The sequence below is a fragment of the Physeter macrocephalus genome, chromosome 11, assembly GCF_002837175.3.
Source record: "Physeter macrocephalus isolate SW-GA chromosome 11, ASM283717v5, whole genome shotgun sequence".
In the NCBI taxonomy this organism is placed as follows: Eukaryota; Metazoa; Chordata; class Mammalia; order Artiodactyla; family Physeteridae; genus Physeter; species Physeter macrocephalus.
This window is the reverse complement of record NC_041224.1, coordinates 31,305,226-31,326,905: the sequence shown is the minus strand read 5'-3', so window position 1 is coordinate 31,326,905 and position 21,680 is coordinate 31,305,226. Positions and strand designations below refer to the sequence as shown.

At 48.7% G+C, this 21,680-nt stretch overlaps 1 protein-coding gene and 2 long non-coding RNA genes across 7 annotated transcripts in view; 2 read left to right on the top strand and 1 right to left on the bottom strand.

Moving 5' to 3' along the window:
* Window positions 1-16,340, top strand: part of LOC102976675 (uncharacterized) — a 47,279-nt gene extending 30,939 nt beyond the window's left edge. For all 3 annotated transcript variants that reach the window (XR_008618518.1, XR_447457.4, XR_008618517.1), the window contains exons 3-5: window positions 12,385-12,524; window positions 15,053-15,441; window positions 16,263-16,340. This is a non-coding gene — a long non-coding RNA (uncharacterized lncRNA). The remainder of the gene's footprint in view (window positions 1-12,384; window positions 12,525-15,052; window positions 15,442-16,262) is intronic.
* The window catches only part of ASB13 (ankyrin repeat and SOCS box containing 13), a 26,052-nt gene continuing 12,980 nt past the window's right edge, over window positions 8,609-21,680 (bottom strand). The window contains exons 2-7 of one of the 3 annotated variants that reach the window (XR_003681710.1): window positions 20,087-20,274; window positions 18,787-18,937; window positions 16,418-16,552; window positions 12,042-12,233; window positions 10,291-10,819; window positions 9,813-9,830 (exon numbers count right to left, since the gene is read on the bottom strand). Coding sequence is in view for 2 of the 3 variants with exons in the window: in XM_024129701.3 (XP_023985469.1) it covers window positions 10,692-10,819; window positions 12,042-12,233; window positions 16,418-16,552; window positions 18,787-18,937; window positions 20,087-20,274 (794 nt within the window). In the remaining variant the exon portion in view is untranslated. Of the gene's footprint in view, window positions 10,820-12,041; window positions 12,234-16,417; window positions 16,553-18,786; window positions 18,938-20,086; window positions 20,275-21,680 lie in introns of all 3 variants that reach the window. The other 2 variants (XM_024129701.3, XM_028495210.2) reach the window with 2 other exon arrangements.
* LOC102977136 (uncharacterized) overlaps window positions 16,527-21,680 on the top strand; it is a 12,083-nt gene continuing 6,929 nt past the window's right edge. The window contains exon 1 of the long non-coding RNA XR_447458.4: window positions 16,527-16,638. This is a non-coding gene — a long non-coding RNA (uncharacterized lncRNA). The remainder of the gene's footprint in view (window positions 16,639-21,680) is intronic.

Here is a 21,680-nt window from a genome sequence, read left to right as displayed (position 1 = left end):
ATATCTCAGAAATAACTAAATTTCCTTGTCAATTGCATTATTATGAACTTTCATTAAATCTTTAACCATGGTCATTTTAAGTCTTTTGTCATTTACAGACAGTTCTGGGTGTACTCTGATGCTTTTGCAAAAGTGTGTCTGTAAAAGGGTTTCATCTTCAAGGAATTCATGGAAAACTTTGACAAGTACAGGTTTCTGGTAACTGACTATACTGCTGAACTGAATGAATAAGCATTTTCAGAACTCTAATGGAAAACTGATGAATTCATAAAAGTGCTAACAAAAGATCAAGATTAAAAAAATTAATTACATGGGACTGAGTGAACTGATGAGGATGATTATAATTTTTTTGACTTTCTGTTTGAATTAAAAAAAAAACTGTAACAGAAAAAAAAAGAGTCCTGGCTGTACTGGGCAAGGGCTGGGTCCCCACTCTGGCTGTAGCTTCCTGAGCACCATGAGAAATACTCCTCACCCCAGGTACCTGCCTTCCTCAGTGTTCCCCCCCACCAGGAACCAGTCCAGGTGGGCATTCTAATCTCCTAAGGAGACCAGATGTCCCAGTTTGGGCAAAAGGACCTCCTGAGGAAATAAGGTGCAGCTGAGGGTTCAGTCTGGCAAATCCCCAGAAGGGAGAGAAGCATCCCCATCCTGCCATGCACTAGGACGCAGCCACTTCCCAAGTTACATTTTTATTCTGCTGTTTTCAGTGCAGAAAATGGCAGCACGCCCTCTCCTTTACTTTATGAAGCTGCTCAAGGGCCAAACTTTACCAGGGGCCTGGATTCACTTGGAAATATAAAAAACACCAGAGGAAACTCAATCCATGGTGGCCTGCCCTCGTTCACTGGTAAGACAGAGATTTATGCAACGTCTCTGGATCTCTTCCAGTCATCCATCACTTCCTTCAGCCATCGGAAGGAACATCCTGAGGAAAATAATGATTCACACCGGGGCTGTGATCAGAGCCATCTGTCCGCACCAAGTCCATGCAATTACAGTGTTCACTTCCTGAGGTTCAAACGCTTGGCTGCATCTGGAAGTCAACACAGATGGCAGCAGAGAGAAAGTGCTATTCTTTGTAGCCAGGAGCTGCGAAGCAACGTTCCAAGGACTCCAGCTTCAGAAACCTGGCTCCCTGCGATTCCTCCAGGAAGCACGGAGCAGGGTCCACAACAGCAAATGGCCTCGGCTGTGCCTGGCATCGCGAGGCTGCATACATCTCCCTAAAGTACTAGACGTCAAGGACATTTCACTAAACGGGGCCTAGAAGGTAAAATCCGAGAGCCTGGTGAAGAGGAAACCGCAGCGGGCAGAGCAGTGGTCCCCAAAGTGTGGGTCTTCCCGACACCCCTCCAGCAGCAGCTGCGTTCCCCTGGAACCAACTGGAAATGCAGATTTTTGGACCTCACCCCAGATCCACTGAATCAGGTTTTCTGGGGGTGGGGCCCAGCAGTCTGTTTTAACAAACCTCCCAGGTGACTCAGATCCATGCAGAAGTTTGGAACCACTGGAACAGAAGCTGTGGAAAGCCCCGTGACCACCTTCATCTCCTCCCTGGCAGGTCAGGGATTGGATATTTTAGGTCCGTTTGACCCCAACCCTGGAAATCCCAGCTTAGCTGCTCTCAGGCATTACCCCCTGACAGAAGACAGTGCTTAGTAGGTAGCAGACTATGCTACATATTTTAATAAATGCCGATTTTTAAGCCGCATTTTTGCTTGGCAAATGGTGTGTCCTAAATTTACGTTCAATAGACACCACCATGTTGAATCACGACCATCAGATTTGCAAAATACTCCTTTCTTGTGTTAGTCAAGGTTCTCCCCGGAAACAGAACCGATGGGATATGCATATCCATGCAGACAGCGGGGGATTTATCACACGGAGCTCACTCAATTATGGAGGCGGAAAGTCCCACCATCTGTCTGCAAGCTGGAGGCCCAGGGAGCTGGTGGTGTATTTCAGTCCACACCTGGAGGCCTGGGGACCAGAGACACCAGTAGTGTAAGTCCCAGTCCGAGGGCAGGAGAAAGCCCACGTCCAGCCCAGCAGTCAGGCAGGGAGTAGATATCCCCTCCTCCCCGTCTTTGTTCTCTCCAGGCCACTGAAGGGTTGGATGGTGCCGGCACATTGATGATAGTCATCTTCTTTACTCGACATTGGTCTTCTTTACTCAGTCTACTGATTCAAATGCTCATCTCTTGCAAAGAGACCCTCACATACACCCCAGAATAATGTTTAACCTGCTACCTGGGCATCCCTTGGCCCAGTCAAGCTGACCCATAAAATTAACCATCACATTCTTCATAGAATCCCTTCCTCCCAATCCACCCCGAGGCCTCCCACCCTTGAATGTTACTCCAGGTAGTAACCAAACTCTGCTGGGACAAGTTTTCAACATCTCTCACCCCTAAATTGTTTCTTTCTCATCCAACTTTTGCCCAATAACTTAGAAATTTATTTTCCTCTCTCTCATTATTCATTTTCTCTCTCACACTCTTCTCCCATTTGGGGCACCGAACTGGACTTTGAGGTGACTCACAGGAGTCCTGGAGGCATACCTGTGACAAAAGGCACCACCTCCGTTTAAAGTCACATCGGTGGGACAACCCACGTTACAAACTCCTAAAACCAGAAGTGCCTTGGGCTTCTCGGTAGAGGTTTCCTCCTCCTTTCTCTCAAGTTCAAATATAAACCAAATGCCTGTCTTTGAAATTGTGTTTTGTTTAGTCTCGAGTGCATTCGGTCCTGATCCTTCACCATCCAGCCTTTGGACTCTGTCATGCTTCCATTTGGGGGTGACGGCCCCTCCCCGAGCAGTGTCCCCACAGCCCTGAGCAGAGCCCTCGAGGCAGTCAGCTGGCTGCCTTGCTTTGGGTTTTATTCCTCTGTGACCAGGGCAGACCCTAGCAGGATGCTCTAACCATCACAGGCAGTCGGTTAAACTGATTACATGTTTCTAAAACACAAAGGAACACGTTTTTGCAGGCTGGGCTGGGAACTTGTCATATTTGTTTCTGTAAAGCAGTGTGTTCAACCAAGAACCAAAGTCCCCCGTCTGGTTCCTTGTGATTAGTTTCCTTGTGATTAGAAATGTCATTCGGTTTTATCAGGTCTCCGCAATTGTGCGGCCCTTGTTTTAGAGGCATGTAGAGTTGATCCTGGGGCTGCCTTTCAGGTGTGGCTCCCTGGGTTACAGGTGTGGAGGTTGATGTCCTCCAGCCTTGCAGGTAATATTGCTCTAATTGGTGCCATATATGTCAGAAACAGCGCCCTACTGTCAGCCTGTTCTGAGAGCTTTGGCCAGTCTTCCCTCGTGAGATGCCACCAAGGGCAGTTGGTAGAACTGGTAATCCCGACTAGCAGGACCCGGTGCCCCACCCTACTTCCACCAGCTCTCTCTTCCTTTCCCCTCCTCCGTGCCTCCACCTTCCACCCTCTCCCTGTGCTGCCCTTATCCCTTTTCAGGTGGTTATTAAGTAGAACTAAATCCTGTTTTTGCTCTATACTCTTTGCGTTTTTAAAAGAAGCAAGGGACCCCTCTGACTCTCCAGAATAAAAAGGGGAAAAAAAAAGTAATGATTAGATTCTTTGACGGTAGCTTGTGATGAATTTTTTCCTACAGCTCAATTAATTTCAGTTTTTTTAATCACCTGTTCGTGTTCTGCATGGTATAGATCCCCAGAGGCTCATAGGCAAAACCTCTTGCTCCCTGTGTGGCCCAATCTGGCCCTTTGTAAAAGTCTCCTCCAGATCTTTGGAAACAGTAAGCATAAGAAGGGATTAGAGTAAACGCTTCACACACGTAAAATTAAACTTCACTCTCTTGTTTCTGTGTTTGGGACAAAAGTATGAAACAAAAGAAACTGTATCAATGAGTCTTTTGCATCTTCACACTCACTCCGGAAAAGTCCTGCCAATAATTCAAGTCCTTATAAAGCTTTGTAAACTCTACAGCACCATGGATATAAAAATGAATGCAATTGTATTTATTAACCCCAGACTTGAGAAACAGAAGCAAGGTCATCTCTCTCTTTCCCTCCTAAGAGTAGAGTTGGAGCTTCCTTCCTGTTTGGGGCTCATGACCCTCACCTGCCCTGTTTCCAGATGCAGTTCCTGTGTCTGCTCCCTGAGAAGTGACCTCAGATCCTTCAGGGCCAGGATTTGTGTTTTTGTTTGTTTGGGGTGTTGGTTTGGGGTTTTGGTGGGGTTTTTGGTATCCTCAGTGCCCAGCAGAGAACTGAAAATAGAATAACTGGTTAAAACAAGAAAGAAAAAAGGATAGATGTATGGATGTGGGAAGGAAGGATGGATGAATGGATGGAAAGTTGGATGGAAGGGAGGGAGGGAGGGGAAAGTGGACCAAGGGCTGAGAGAATGTTCTGCTTCTCATCTCATCCAGTGCCCTGCCTCTACCACAGCAGAATGAGCCTCGGGATTTGGTGAGCAACGAAGCAGTGGGAGTGTTCTCTGTGGATCTTGCAGAAAGCAGAGAGCTAAGCTACCTGCACACCCAGCTCAGAGTTCAGTTGCCGATTCTTATCTCTGAGGTCTGTGGTTCCTGAGAACTACACACCTGGAGAGCAGCTGTTGGGAAGTCAGATTCTATGTGGGGGAAGGAACTGTGTGTGAGAGGGAGAGACTTATCACGAATCTCTCCTCCCTTTATTTGTGGTTTTGAGACATTAGGCTTTTAGGAGCCACCCTGTTTAGATGGGGCCAACTTAAGACATATTTGCATTCAAACTGCCAGAGATCACCAGACTTCGACTCCAACATAACATGGGCTTAGCTGTCGATGCATATGGTACCCACGCTGAGGAAAGAGGAAGCAAAGTCTCTGGGATCTGGAAGTCTTTTCCAGGCCGTTACAGGGAGAACAGTCAATGCTGCAGGGCTGCCGAGGGTGGGAAAGAAGTCAGCCTGCTAGCACTCCCGTGGGACAGCATAGCTGTTCACAACGTGAGCTGGTGAGCTTTGTGCCAGGAGCCAGGTTTAGGCTCATTTTCCAGAATAAAGGAACTCAAATGCTTAAACGTGAAGGGTGTTACCCCCAGAAAGAAAGCAGCCCGGGAGGGGAAATGGGCTTGCAAAGGCATCCTTTGTGTCTGCCAGAACTTGTTAAAAGATAAACTGAGGAGTATTAAAAATTGTAAGAGTTTATTTGAGGAAACTGAGTCAAATCTAGCAGCGTCCGTCTTGCTGTACAAAATGAGAGATTTTGATAGGCCAGGGGGAGCCAGATTAAGGAAGTTATTTTAGGCAAAGAAAGCGGGTTGGTTACTTCAAGGTCACTTTTCTTTAGGGGAGTGCAGGGGTCTATCAGGCAGATTGTGTAACTAGTGCTGATCAGGTGGTTCCTGATTGACTGCTCTGGGTTCAGTTCTGGGAGAGTGGAAACTGTAATTATGTCTTGGTTTGGTGACATGGGGCTTAGCATAAGTGGCTTTATTGGGGTCTGTTGCCTTGCTTTTAACAAATGCCAAAGCTCATCTAGGAGTACTGATGGGTCACCCCATGTAGCATCTCTGTGCAGGCGTCAGTGAGGGCAGGAGGGAGGAGGACACTTCACCTCCTTTGCGGGAGATGGGGACACAGAGGCAGCCAGGAGACCCACTCTTTCCTGCCCCTCCCCTCGTTCCCACCTGCAGAGGTTGGGCAGTGCCCAGGAACCTGAGGCCAGTCTTCCTGCTGTGAAATGGTTCCTCCGGTTATAGGAACACACTTTGATCTCTCCAAAGGCTGGGATTTGGAAGCTGGGGACTTTGGAAGGTTCACAGTCATCCAGGGAGTAAGTCACACCAAAGCAGGAGAGGCCAAGCAATGGAAGGGATCTTACCCGACGTTTTCCTTCCGATGAGATGCAGGCCAGCCCTGGGAGCCACACAGCGCACAGCACGCTCAGGGCCTTTAAAGCCTAGTTTATCTGAGGAAGTAGCTGCAGCCTGTTTCCTCGTCCATAAATGAGATGGGTCAAAAAGAAGTGTTAGGGACTTCCCTGGTGGCACAGTGGTTAAGAATCTGCCTGCCAATGCAGGGGACACGGGTTCGAGCCCTGGCCCAGGAAGATCCCACATGCCGCGGAGCAACTAAGCTCGTGCGCCACAACTACTGAGCCTGTGCTCTAGAGCCCGTGAGCCACAACTACTGAAGCCCACGCACCTAAAGCCCATGCTCCGCAACAAGAGAAGCCACCGCAATGAGAAGGCCGCGCACCACAACGAAGAGTAGCCCCCGCTTGCCGCAACTAGAGAAAGCCCGCTCACAGCAATGAAGACCCAACACAGCCAAAAATGAATTAATTAACTTTTTTAAAAAGTGTCAGCATATATTGTGGAATGAGTACAAGATCTTAGAACCCAAAACACGACCTCATCGCCAATAGGAAGCTGAGAGGGATTCTTAAACAGAATTCACTTAATAACAGTCACACAGATCTCTCTCTTTTTTTTAAGACAATTCTACCCTTTGTCCCTCCTCTGCATTAAATTTTTGTTATGAATAAAAATGCCAAAACACATGGAGAATAACACCCGTGTTATTACATGTATGTTAACCCATGTGTTGTTACATGTATATTAATGCCACATACATATTCACCACCCAACATGAACAAATAGCAGCATTCTGTCATATTTGCTTCATGTCTTTTTTTTTTTTAAACAAATGAAACCTCACAGAGTTGAAGTTCCCTTTGTTCTCATCCCCGAGTCACATGTCCCTTCCTCACACAGAGGTAACCACTGCGTGACACCAGTGTGTGGGTTCCATGATGTGTGTTCACTACACACGGGTATTCTTAGATAGACTGTTTTGTATTTCAGTTTATACAAATGGATTCATACTACATGTAAATAAGGTTGGCAACATTTTTTCGTTTGCCATTATAATTTTTAGATCCATTAGTGGTAAGACATGTAACTCTAGTTCATCTTAACTGTCACGGAGTGTAAGCATTATGCGAATATATGAATATCTTCTACAACTTCTCCCCTCCTGATGGGGTCTTTCACTATGACAAACATTGCGGCACTAAACATCCCCACTCGTCTACTTTTGATACATCTGAGCGTTTCTTTAAGGTACATTCGCAAAAGTAGAAATACCAGGGGGAATTGGATGAAAGCGGTCAAAAGGTACAAACTTCCAGTTACAAGATAAATAAGTACTAGGGATGTAACGTACAACATGATAGAGATAATTAACTGCTGTACATTGTATGAAAGTCGTTAAGAGAGTAAATCCTGAGTTCTCATCACAAGGAAAAACATTTTTTCTCTATTTCTTTAATGTAACTGTATGAGATGATGGATATTTGCTAAATCTAAGGTGGTCATCATTTCACGATGTACACCTTAAACTTATACAGTGCTGTATGTCAACTATATCTCAACAAAACTGGAAGGGAAAAAAAAATCCCTAGCGAGTAGAAATGCTGTGCACATGTGGTATAAGCACTTTTACCAGTACCATTTAATAGCTCTCCAAAACACACGTACCAATTTATATCCCCATTGGCAGTCTGTGAGTTCCCATTTACCCATACGATCTATCAACATTAAGTAACTGTCGGACCTTTTCATTTTCATCAAGATGTTGGTATATAATAGTATCATTTTGTTGAACTGTGTATTCACTAATTTGCATTTCTCTCATCATTAGTGACCATCCTTTCCTGTCATGGGACATTTGAGGTTTCCTCTTTTGTAAATTCCTTGTTCATCGTCTTTGCCTGTTTTTTTTTTTTTTTTTTTTTTTTTTTTTTTTTTTGCGGTACGCGGGCCCCTCCCTGTTGGGGCCTCCCCCGCTGCGGGGCCCAGGCCTCTCCCGTTGCGGAGCACAGGCTCCGGATGCACAGGCTCACGGGCCATGGCTCGGGGACCCAGCCGCTCCGCGGCATGTGGGATCTTCCCGGACTGGGGCACGAACCCGTGTCCCCTGCATCGGCAGGCAAATTCTCAACCACTGCTCCACAGGGGAAGCCCTGCCTGGTTTTCCACTGGGTTGTTAATCTTTTTCTGAATGATTTATAAAACATCCTTATATATATCGATCATCATTTATATCAGTGTTGCAAATGTCTTCTCCAAATCTGTTAGCTGCATGTTGAATTTTTTTTAAATTTTGTTGAAGTATAGTTGATTTACAGTGTTGTGTTAATTTCTGCTGTACAGCAAAGTGACTCATTTATACACATATATTCTTTTTCATATTCTTTTCCGTTATGGTTTGTCACAGGATATTAAATATAGTTCCCTATGTGCACATTGAGTTTTAAAATGTAAACTGCGAGGACTTCTGAATCGATTACTCCTGAAATAGGTGGTCCTATCCCAAAGTCAGAATCATTTACATGGCTGTAAGATCTACACACATCAGCAAAGCCACAGTACAGTCATACATACAACTTTTACATTTGAGGGGCATGTCTCAATTTTCAAGGCATCTTCTAATTTTGGCCTCACAAAAACATCTGAGCCTAGCGGGGCCTCATTTTCTCATTGTTAAGATTCAGTGGTTGATCAACATCCTTTCAATGATCAAAGTCTGACCTTTGATCCCTCTCCTGCAGCTGGGAAGACCCAGGCTCAGAGGGCTGGAGAGATGTCTTCAGCCTCACCCTATGGATGGGTCTACACTGAAGAATCTTATGTCAATTACATCTCAGTAAAGGTGGGGAGGGGTAGGTACAGGAGGCCCTAGAATCTTAGTCATCTGATCCCTTGGGCAGTGTCTCTCCGCATGTGGGTGGCACTGAGACCAGCACCAGGGACAGAGAGGCGGGAAGATGGGAATGTGAGACAGACATCACCTGACCATCCAAAACCCAGAGGAGATGACAGTGGCCCCTCTGACTGCCATAGGATGAAGCTCACACACACACACCCCAGTAAGAAAAGGGCCATATGAACACAAGGATGGTCTCTCTCCAACAACCTTTATTGAGCAGTGAGTATGGGGACCAGATTCTGCCCTGAGCACTCCGCGTGTGGAAGTGTTAGCAACTTTCATGGCTAGAGGCAAGCAAGTTCCTGTTACAAAGATGAAAGGGCAGAACCCAATGCTCTTTTTAATTTTATTAGTACACGCAGATACACTGATTTACCCAGAACAAGCATGTACACCTGCAGCCGAATGGGAGGGGCTCTTATCTCCACATACGATGAAGCACCATGGTAACAACAGCCAGAACCGAGGAGCTGGCACTTTCCACCAGATCCGGGCCCCACCCAGGTAGACCTGCCAAGAGGTGCCTCTGGTTGTGAGCACAGGTGGCGTGACCTTGGCCCATCCCGGCTCACTCTACTCCCCACACTCCTGGGGGAATCTGGTGAGGTCACATTTCTGGGGACGACGGCTTCAGGCTTGACCCTCAAGAGGGTTCACAAGCGGTACCTTCTCCATTTCCCTGAAACCAAACAGACCTCAACTACTTACACAGAAGTCCTCTAGTTTAACTCCCGGGTTTTGGGTTTGTTTTTTAAACTATGATATAGAATCTTAAGCAGACAGATGCAGTCTGAACCTACTACGTCATGTTACCTCATGGTTTATCATGTAGAATTACTTGTTTCTATTACTAAAGAAACAGATTGTGAAACAGTTTCTTTCCCTGCCTTGATGGTGAGTCACATTCTTAGCCAGTTCAAAACACTGAGGCAGTGCCTGAAGCGTAACAGATGTTCCTTAAGTATCCGCAAAATGCATGAATCCACGGTTGACAGTACCCACCAGGTGCCGGCGACCTCTTCTGCCAACTGCAATTGCAATTGCAGAGCTTCAAGGAATGAGCAAAACTTAGGGTGGGAAAAGGATTCATTTGGCAGCTGTAGAAAGAGATGAAAAACAATCTCGGAAGAGCTTCCTAACAGTGCTTCACATTGGATCACTACCCCTGGGAAGATGTGCTGAGATGCCTTCCTTTTACCTGTTGCTTTAGACTTGTAAACAAAACCTAAGTGTTACAGCATATGTGTCTTAAAGTTTTTGCTTTATACACTTTTTAAAAGAATTGAGACCTCAAAATAAAAACTTCCTAAGAAACACTGAGCTTATTGTGGGGAAATAAAAAGCCTGAGGCTTCCCCACTAAGACCCGTATAAAGCCCCCTGAGCGATGGGTACACCTGGCCGCAGGTGGGTCTCGGAAAGGGCCGACTGTGGCTTCAGAAAACAGCACCCAAGTGGCAGGCTGTCCCCAAAGTGGCATCCCAGCCGCAATCAGGACCCCCTCCCAGGGGCCCACCCCTCTTCAGCACAGGACCTCCTTTTGAACACCCAGGGCCACCTGGTGCTGAAGGAATCAGAGATGGCGCCTCCCGGGCGTGTGGAATCAGCATCACGGCCCTGGACCCCCAGCCCCGCGGGCTCCCTTGTACTTCTGGGAGAGTCTTTCCTGACGATCCCTCCGAGGGAGGTCTGTGAAGAGAGACAACTGCACGGCCGGGAGGATGCCAGAGTTAGACTGAAGTCCCAGGAGGGCCAGCCCAGGGCCTTCCCAGGGCCTCAGAAACGCCTGCCAAGGGCCTGCAGAGAAGACGAAACAGGACGGCCCGGAGGGACTCCAGTTGTCTACAGCAACAGCATGGCTTCAGGCACCCAGGGCAGAGCGACCCCGTGGCCCGACGCTGGGCTCAGCAAGGCCAGCAGCCCGGTGTCACTGGCCCACCCTGACCCCGTGTCTGCAGCTCAGTTGTAGGAAAGGTAGTCAATGAGCCGGGGAGGGATGTTCAACCTGGCAATTTTCTCCAGCCCCCTGACGCCAGCCGCCCTCCTCAGGCTCACCCTGCAGAGCTGGGACAGGCTCAGAGGTGTCTCTGGAAAAAGGGGACAAGACGCACGTAAGGTTAGCTTAAGGAAGAAGCACAGCATCCTTCAACTTAACAAGTACCAGCGTGGAACTGAAAACACCTCCCTTTTCCTGAAAAGAGGCTGAACCCTGAGTACCTTCTCTGGAAGGTGACCAGGAAGGACAAATAGGGACCAAGGACGGAAGGTCAGGAAATGGAATTCAGGTCATGGCCACTGGGATTTCACTCTGTGAGCTTTTGGCTTTTGGGGTTTTGTGATTTTTTTTTTCCCCCATAATGTTATAACTCAGCACACAGATTTGCCAGAAAAGCACTAATCTACAGTTAGTAGGCTTGTTTGTCAAACTCGCAGACAAATGAGGGCTGGGGGAGGGTTCGGGCGGGCAGTGCTGGCTGCCCACCCCTGCTGTTCCAGGCCACAGGCTCTGCTCTGCTCCTGATCGCTGCAGGCCACAGGGACCCACGGAGAACTGACCCCCAGGGGCAGATAGTCCACAAATGCACATCCTGGTGGCAGAGAGTCAGGGCCACAGGCCTGAAGATGAAGCCTGGAGCTATAGCTCACGAGGGATGGACACCAGGGCCAAAGAAGGAAGGTGCCTGGAGGTCCCTGGAAGCTGGGCCACGGGAATGTGTACAGAGCAGAGCCTGGCCTCGAAGGCTGCCTTTAGGACCATCTGTGTTTGATCAAAGTGTAAATCAACCAAAGAAAGTATTCTCAACTTATGAAACATTATGAAAGGCAAAGCTCTCTGAAAGAAAAATAAACAGAATTACTTGTGACATTCATTTTCCCATTTACTTCCTCCCCCAAATTATTTGAATGCAGGAAAAGAAACACCCTCTAGGAACTGTTTCCCCGATAGACGTGGATGGTATTTGCCTCTAAACTCATGATGGATTTTGGTTGGGTAAGGTTGGCAAAATGTGGAATAAATGGGCTCTTTTTCAATTGATAAGTGTTTGAAAACCTCTTGTGACTGTAATTCTATGTAAACTCATTTAAAAATGTGTCCCAGAGAGGAGGTCTTGTCTTAGCCAGATGGTTTGTCCTTTGTTTCCTGAAGAGTGAGGGCTGCATCTGTATCATCGGCCTCATAGGGACCCAGTCTGAGTCAAGAAACGACTGACTCAGAGATGAACTGATTCGTGATCAGGACAAAGCCCTCCTGCACGAGGTTCCCCTGCAGACCTTAGTGCAGGCATCGCACAAACAACACACACTCACTCTCATAGTGCTCCAGGCACTTGGCGGGGGCACTGCTGCTCCACGTGTAGTCGGATGGCTTCCGCCCCCGGTTGTCCCGGGCATAGATGTTGCCTCCAAACTGGATGAGCATCTCAATGAGGTCCACGTTCTTCACCTTGGCTGCATGGTGCAGCGCCGTCTCATGGAGCTTTGCCGCGTTCACGTTGGCACCTGTAGGTCCAGAGCAGGAACAAACATCACCAAGGAGCACAGGACACAAAAGCAGCAACCCCTCACCAGGAACAAAATCAAGACTCTGCTGCAGCCTTTTCAAAACCTTCTTCAAAATCCAGAAGCACTGACTCCTTTTATTTTTCCTTAGGAAAAGAGAGCTCAAAAAGAAGTATAACTGGAAACAACCAAAAAGAAGAAAAACAAGACAGAAACCTTCCCTGTGAGTTCAGAGGCTGCTCTAACGCCCTATGCTGTCTGTCCCCAGGTCCTGAGGCTCTGGAAGCTCAGGTGAGTTGCTCAAGCTCTCCTGCTGTCCTCCACGTGTACACACACACCATGGACACACACACACGGACACATACCACAGACACACAGGCACACACACGTGCACGCAGGTACACAGTTGCACACACCTCAGATACAGACATGCACTCAGGCACACACATCACGTGCACGCACACACCACGTACGCGGGACAGTGGTTCTAAAAAAGTGTGTTGTATGAATGAATGAACATTAAACATAAGAAATCTTTTACAAAAGGGAAGCTCAAAGGGAAAATAGGGAATGTTCCCCCCAATTTCCCTGAAGTTCAGATAGAGAGGAAGTATAGTAACTGAATTCAGCTCTGCCATCCACCTCACTCTCGGGATGACAGTAGACATTCAGAAAGATGCAAACAAGTAATAGCTAAACACAGCATTTTTAGACACTTTTTTTTTTTTTTTTTTTTTGCGGTACGCGGGCCTCTCACTGTAGTGGCCTCTCCCATTGCGGAGCACAGGCTCCGGACGCACAGGCTCAGCGGCCATGTATCACGGGCCCAGCTGCTCCACAGCATGTGGGATCCTCCCGGACCAGGGCACGAACCCGTGTCGCCTGCATCGGCAGGCGGACTCTCAACCACTGTGCCACAAGGGAAGCCCCTAGACGCTTTTTAAAAATAAGAGATTTTGATAAAAATATGATTTGTGTAAAACACCATTCTTAGGGCACGACTGTCACCATTCTATACAGTGGGATCCCCTGGAGCCTGAGAATTTTTTTTAAGAAAATACCAACTTCTCTGAGGTCTGCTCTAAAGTGGATAAGGAGATTACAAGAGAAAGGGGATGGGAGAAAAGTATTTTCAAGAAGCCATCAAAGAGCCCAGCATCAGTGAAGATATTCCCTCAAATAACAGATTCAAATCACAATCAAAAATTTTATCAAGGTGAGGCTTAAAAAAATCAGATAATCAGTATGTCACTGTGTAATAAGAAATTTTGAGGGTCAGAACAAGAGGAAATGAGGGGGCATATGGCCATTAGATTTTCTAGTCCCACAGCTCAAAAATACTTGAAAACTTCTGCTTTCTGGTTTCTGACTTAAAATCATTTTAATCCCCTAGTAGAATATAAGAACTGTGTTCCTAAAGCGGTCTGTGTGATGCTAAGAAAATAGCAAGCATGCCAACACGTAACACACGTGAAGAAAAGCTCCCATACTTCCCAGAGCCAAAACTCAGACGGCAGTTCAGGAAAAAGAATCCGTCAGTTAGGAAGCAGGATAAATAACCTAATTATTTAACTTGGCAAATATGTATTACAAAAATAATAGTAAAAATCAACACATGAAATAAAAGAAGCATTTTCCCCACAATCTAACCAATCTACCACATCAGGGGTTTCTTCCAATATTGCTGATACGAATAAGTAATGTTATAGTGTTGCAGTCATAATGCAAATATTAATTTGAACATTAAACTTGTAATGAAAAATAAGTTGCAAAGTCTGCAGAATCTAAAGTCCTTGTGGCTTCCTCTCAGGTCATTAATTCTCTCAATATTCTTGCCAATCAGAGAGGAAAGAGGCTGTCTCTATTTTAGGGATGGAAAAGGGTGGGTGGGGAAGCAGAGTCACTCTCAAGGTCAAGGAGAACCAGCACTGAACAGCTCTTCCCTCCTGCCCACTGTGGGTTCTCGGTACACAAGGTTTGGCAGGGTGACTGTTCCAAGGGACAAGTGGGATCTGTTTAAAATGTGCCTTGGCATCACTGCATTGGGCGCAGAGAGAGGGCTGGTGACTAAGAGGGGCAGCTGGCATCTCCGCAGAAGCTGGGAACAACGGACCAGAGCTTCCTGGAGCAACACGGGTGGGTCTCGAAAATTCAGGAATGGGTGAGCAAACAGGAAAGAGCGTCAAATCTATAACAACACCATTTACCGCGATGAAAAATTCATGTCTCAACCAATAACACACAGATACTCATTAGAACAGTGGGATGGGGAGGGGGGGCAGAGGAAAGAAGGGACAGAGAAGCCAGGGAGAAAGTGGCTTTATGGGACTAACGATGCCATTGCCTGGGACTGAGGACAAAAGCCAGAGCCAGCAAAACACCCGACACCACCTGGGCCTTAAAAATTCTCAATTTATGCATCAGAGAGAAGGGATCAGTGTTTGCTCGTGATCAAAAGCCTGATTTCAAAGCAAAACAGGATTAGAGTGGATTCAGTAAAACCTCAGGGAACAAGGACAGGGGCTGTCACGTGCTCACCAAGAACCCAGCACGACACTATGGAGAACAGTATGGAGGTTCCTCAATTTAAAAATTATTTAATTATTATTAAAAATTATTTAATCTTTGCATAAAAAACAAAAACTACCCCAGTGACTAACCTTACACAAAATGAAGCGTGTTCACTGAAAAGACTTAAGAGTGGCACATTAAACTGAATAAGACTCAGTAGTAGAAAACTGTATATAACTGATGCTCAAAAGACGGTCATCCAGAAAGAATTCATCCTCTATTTCTGAACCATTTTGGTTTTTCCCTAGGTTGCCCCCAGAATGGACAAGATGGCTGAGCTAAAATGTTCCCTCAACAAAACATTTAAGTTGGGCCTTCCCTGGTGGCGCAGTGGTTAAGAATCTGCCTGCCAGTGCAGGGGACACAGGTTGAAGCCCTGGTCCGGGAAGATCCCACATGCCGCAGAGCAACTAAGCCCGTGCGCCACAACTACTGAACCTGTGCCCTAGAGCCTGCAAGCCACAACTACTGAAGCCCACGTGCCACAACTACTGAAGCCCACACACCTAGAGCCCGTGCTCTGCAACAAGAGAAGCCACCGCAATGAGAAGCCTGCACACCGCAACGAAGAGTAGCCCCCTCTCACCACAACTAAAGAATGCCCACGTGCAGCAACGAAGACCCAATGCAGCCAAAAGTAAGTAAATTAATTAATTTAAGAAAAAAAGAATGCATTAGATGTGACCCTACTTTATAAAGAAAATCTTGAAAAAAAAAAAATTTAAGTTGGGTTCATAATAACTCCTTGCCCGTAGCCGCTTTGGCTACATTTTAAAACTTCTGTGGTCGACAGGTCCTGACTCTAGCGTCAGTTGGGCAGGTTGTTTATTTGTTTTTAATAAATTAATTAATTTATTTTTGGCTGCGTTGCGTCTTCGTTGCTGCGCGGGCTTTCTCTAGTTGTGGCGAGCGGGGGCTACTCTTCGTTGTGTTGCGCGGGCTTCATTGCGTGGGCTTCTCTTGTCGTGAAGCCCGGGCTCTAGGTGCACGGGCTTCAGTCGTTGTGGCAAGCGGGCTCAGTAGTTGTGGCTCGCAGGCTCTAGAGCGCAGCCTCAGTAGTTATGGCGAATGGGCTTAGTTGCTCCGTGGCATGTGGGATCTTCCCAGAACAGGGATCGCACCCGTGTCTCCTGCATTGGCAGGTAGATTCTTAACCACTGCGCCACCAGGGAAGTCTCTTGGTGGGTTCTTTTTACTTTGTTTTTGTTTTCCACCGTGGAAACCTCTCTGTCCTTAGGACACCTGACAGCCTCCTGGATCCTGACGCAGCCGACCCGCTCCCCCTGGACCCCATCTCCTGATTCAGACCAGGCAGGCCTTGGGGACAATCCCCTGTGGCTGCCAAAAATAATCATTCGCGTTCGTTGAGCACCTACTGTGCAGCAAGTACTGTGGAAATGTTATCACGAATCCTGCCAACAGTCCTGCAAAATAGGTTTTATTTGTCCGGTTTTATAGATGCAGAAACTGAGGCCCAGGGACTCAGCTGACAAGTGGGAGAACCAGCTGCAAACCTGGGCTGCCTGACTGCACCAGTCAGCTCTCTGCCAGCTCGCAGCAGAGGTGAACACAACGCACCTGCAGTGAGCCGGGCAGGTATAAACATGACGCACCTGCGTTGAGCAGCATTTTGACGCAGTCCAGATGCTCCCGGGCGCAGGCCACGTGCAGAGGGGTCCCAAAGTGGCAGTCGTGCGCTTCCAGGTTGGCCCCAACGTCAATAAGAAGCCTCACACACTCAGAACTTCCTTAAAAGAAATGGAGACGGAGGAAAGGCATCGTATCACATATATTTGAAATAACAGGCTTGGCAGACACGCGGCTGCTGGAGCAGGTGAGCCCCGAGCTTGGCGGCAGCAGGAGGGAAGGGAAGTGGGCCTGCATCCTGACCAGGAGCAGTGGGTCCTGGACACGGGGTGGGTGTCTTTCCCCGGGGAGCTCAGTGGCCCCCCGAGCTCACCAGGCAGTGGGAGAAAGGGAGGGAGGGCATGGCCGGCGCCCGTGCTGGGAGAACACAAAGTTGGGCTCACCAGCTGTGGACGCAGAGAAGGCTCCTCACTGCTCTCCAGCCCTCGGGGGGGAAAAGGAAGGGGCTCCCCACCTCCAGCTTCCCCCCAGGCCGTGTCAGGAATGCCAAGCCGCCTGGATGAACTTCCCTAAACTTCCCCACTGCTCGGGTTCCCCGCCCCCTCCCAGCAGACGCCTTTCTGGCCTCTTTCCTGGCTCCTCTCCGGTGTCTTTAACTCCGGTTTGGGGTCAGGCTTCATCCCATCCCAGACTCCATCCTCTCTCATCCCTTGATCATGCTTGGCTATTGGTACCGACTCTCCACCTCCAGCCCTGAAACCCAGCCCCACCTCCACCACCGGGCGCTGGCCCTTCTCGGACCCCACGACGAGGTCCTCCCCCCACTCCTCAGCCAGTCTCCTCCTCACCCTGAGTCGGTCTTGACGCTGTGCTCTCCTCTCCCTCACGTCAAATCCCATTGATTCTTCTCTCAAAGCTCTGCACATGAATCCATCCCACCTGGGCTCCAAGAGCTTTGCACTTGGGTCACTGCGATGGCCCCCAGCTCATCTCTTCATTTCCAGGATATCCCCCCCATTTCATATTGAAGGGCAGCAGAATATGCCACCCCAAAATATGCCACTTTGGCATAAGGACTATTTGGAGCTGAAGACAAGTAAGAAGCAGCAGATACAAGAAAAGCTCTCTTGTCTTTCCCCCATTTGCCTAAAAGCAGGACATAAATGTGTAAAGGTGTCCCCCTCCGCTCTCTACCAGGAAGGACAGAAGTTAATCACCAGGGACAACTCTAGACCCTGATCAGCCCAGAGCCGGCACCAGAGGAGTCCACACAGCAAACCTTACTAACTGGCCTTTGTCTCCCAGGAGTTCCCCGCCGTATTTGCCTTCATATAGCTTACCATCACTAGAAGCTCACGGTCCTTTTCCTTGGTCTTGTGCCTGCTCGACAGAATTACTGCTCTTTGTTAAGATGCTACATAAACCCCAATTCTAACCACCCTTTGCCTGAGCTCTCCTGTGTGTATGTGCAATGCACACACTAACTTCCACTTGTTTTTCTCTTGTTACTTGGTCCCTTGTCAGTCTCATCTGCAGGGCCCCGGCCAATGAACCTAAGATAGGTGAAGGAAGAAAAATAAGCTTCCCTCCACTACGCTGTACATGGATGGCCACTAAACGAACCTTTCAAAAATGTGCTCTTATCATTCAGCATCTGCTCAAAAACCTTCAGAGCCGTCTGTAGCAATTCCCAGTGCCTGTGGGCGACCAAGGTGATCTAACTGTGGGATTCGGGGTGAGGGCAGCAAAGACTGGCCCTGTGTGCAGCCGTGGAAGAGCCCACACCCCGCACCCTAACAAATGCAGCGAAGACGAACACCGCGCCACAACCACTGAACAAAGCACAAGACACAAGTGTGCACACCTTGCTCAAAACAGTCGAACCCAAACTCCCTGGTCTGTCATCTGAAACACTGCCCACCAGCTGGCCTCGCCCCAGATTTCCAGTTCTGCCTCTTGTAGCTCCTCTGCTGGGCGCATCTGACCCAGCGAGGCTGGAGCAGCCTTATCCTCCTACCGTCTGAAATCCACCTATTCTCAGAGGGCAGGTGAAAACCCACCTGCTCCCTGAGCCTTGAGGACCAGCTCTCGGCTCCTCTGAGAGTGCCTGCCTGGGGGTGCGTCTGGGCCTTATCTCCCGCAGGCCCAGAACGGCAGCAGCCACTAAGTGAGCGGCTGCCGAGGGCACCCATTTCCAGGGTTAGCATCTGAAAGGCACCAAATCAGCTAGAATTAGAACCCTACCTTCAGCCCCCAGCCTTGGGTGAGGACTGTATCTCCAGGAGGAAAAGCGTCAGATTCCACGGCTGACGGACCAAGAGCCAGACCCAGCCTGGGAGCCCCGCTTCACCAGCGGATGGCTTCCCCTCCTGGCTATCACCGCTACCCGACTCACCGCTCATGCAGGCCTCGTGCAGCGGGGATGCCGTGTACAGGGGTGGGTTGACCTTGGCCCCGTGGGAGAGCAGGAGCTTCACGCACTCGATGCTGCCCGAGGCACAGGCGTCACAGAGCGGGGTGCTGCCATCGATGTTGCGGGCGTCCACCTTGAGGGGGGAGGAAACGAGCATCAGAGGGCAGAGGGCAAGGTGCAGGCCACTCGCCTTCTCATCCTGAAGCACGTTCATCTTTGAGACATCACGTAGTTTTTAGAAGTTCTTAGGTTTTCTATTACGTGCTGAGGTGCCGTGCCAGGCAAGGGGGTTCAGAGATAGAAAGTAGGGCATGTCTACTGGCTGCCTGAGTACAGCGGGCGTGCAACTGGGGGCTTTTTTTTAGCTCAGCCTCACTCCGGCCACCACCCCAACACCTAATAAGCATAGGCAGGGTATGAAAACGGGCTTTAACTCCAGCCTCAGCTAGGAGGAGTGCCTGAAACTGTTTAACATGCCTCCTCTAGTTGGAAAATCATAAGGCAGGAAAAGGCAACTCCCCAAACTGGCAGATTCTGCTTAGAATTTGTCCAAATTCAGCTGTTTACTTGGGTTCACGCTGAAGCTTGTTCCATTTCCTCTGGAACCACCTTCATAGCCAAGTTCTGGGAAGAGTGAGCAGAGCACAGCCTTCCCTTCTTCCTCGCCCCCCACAGCTGTACCAGGGCAGCTCCTACCAGCTCGCCCAGCCGACTGGTAAATACCCAGCAATTCCACCAGCCGGACACCAGATAACGTATGCTGGGGGCTCCACATGGGCTGTGGTGTGAGTACATATGCTAGGGGAAAGCAGCGAATCAGAATCTTGTTCTTGTTCCTTTTACCTGTCCTTCCAGAGCTAGTTTGCCAGCATCCCATTTAGTCATCCTGCTCTCTGAGCCCAAAAGGCTCCTGCCGCCAAGGCGCCGCCAGCCTGGTAGGCAGCCCGCCTCTGTGTCCACAGCCTGCCTGCCCACGTGCAGAGAAGAGCGTGCCATCGCTTTGCTAACCCGGCCTTCTCTTCCACCACCAGTGACCTCCCAGCAGCCAGGTCCACGAGCACCCTCACCGGTCCTCAGGGTGTGGTTGCCATGGAGACCAGCCCTCCCTCCTCCTTCGGCCCCCACTACAGCCCACTCTGGTTTCCTCCTTCCTCTCCTTCTCAGCCTCCTGCAGTAGTTTCCTTTCTTCCCATGTGTTGCATAATACAGAACGCTCTTCCCAAGCCTCTTTTTCTCTGGAGCTGGTCCCACCAGTCTGGCGACCATGCTGCGGGTGGCTCACCTGGGCCCCGGCGGCCAGCAGCAGCTGCACACACTGCGCCTGGCCCTGCAGGCTGGCCGCGTGCAGGGGCGTGATGGAGTCCACCGTGACCTGGTTGACGCAGGCCCCGCTCTCGATCAGCTGCTGCAGCTGCCGGGTCTCCCCCCGCTGGGCTGCCTCGTGCACGGGGGTGCGCTCCACCCAGAAACCTGGAAAGAAAAACATGCGGTGCTAAGAGCATGCCACTTCTGTCCAGGTCAGATGAACCCCAGGACCCTTTACGAAACCCAAGCCATTGTATACACGATGGTGTAATTGGTCCATACACCCCTACTCAAAATCATTGAGTGATCCCCGCTGCCCAGGGATGGAGTCCAAGTCTTTGGTGAGGCCTACAAGGCCCTTCATGATCTGGAGCTTGCTCACCTCCTTGACCCATCTGCCACCACTGCCCTACACAAGCCCGCTCTCCAGCCACACAGCTGGCTCTTCGTGGCCCCCTGCCCTTGCACACCTGCATCTCTGCATATATTCTCTCTGCCTGAGAAGCCCACCTTTGCCCCCACCCCGATCATCCATTCTGCATCTCCTGTTTAGATGTTATGTCATCCACGTGGACCCATTTGAAATAGTTCCTTCTCTGGAAGACACGTCTCCCACAACCCTGACATCTACATGCTTATAATGCAGCACTATACTGTCCCCCATCCTGGCCTGGGAGAGCCTTCAAAGTAGGGACTTGATTTAATTATTCAATTTTAGCAGAAATCTCAGGATTTCCTACATACAAAATCATGTCGTATGCATTTAGATAGAGGTAGCTTTGCTTCTTCCCTTCTAATCTGAATGCCTTTTCTTTTTCTTGCCTAACTGCCTTGGTTTGAACGTCTAGCCCCACATTGACCAAAAGTGCCGAGAGGCACCTCCTGCCACGTTCCTGGTCCTGGAGCTTTGTCCTTCACCACGAACCATCATGTGAGCTGTGGGTTTTCATAGATGCCCTTTATTAGGTCAAGGAAATTCTCTTGTTTCTAGTTTGTTGAGTCTTTTTATCATGAGAGGGTGTTGCATTTTGTCAAGTACTTTTATCTGCATCTATTGCAAAGATCATGCTGGCTTTTTTTCCCTAATTCTGTCAAAATGCTGTATTACATTGATTGATTTTCAGATGTTAAACCAACCATGCATCCCTGGGAAAAATTCCACTTGGTCATGGTGTATAATCTTTTTATACATTGCTCAATTTGGGTTGTGCATATTTTGAGAATTTGGGGGTCTACATTCATAAGTGTCATTTTTCTTGTGATTGATGTATTTGTCTGGTTTTGGCATCAGAGTAATACTGGGCTCAGAGAATGAGTTGGGAAGTATTCTCTCTTAATTTTTGGAAGAGTTTATGAAGAATTGGTATTAAATCTTTAAATATTTGGTCAAATTCATCTGTGAAGACATCTGGGCCTGAGCTTTCATTTATTTAAGTTTTTTTTTTTTTTTTTTTTTTTTTTTGTGGTATGTGGGCCTCCCTCTGCTGCGGCCTCTCCCGTTGCGGAGCACAGGCTCCGGACGCGCAGGCTCAGCGGCCATGGCTCACGGGCCCAGCCGCTCCGCGGCATGT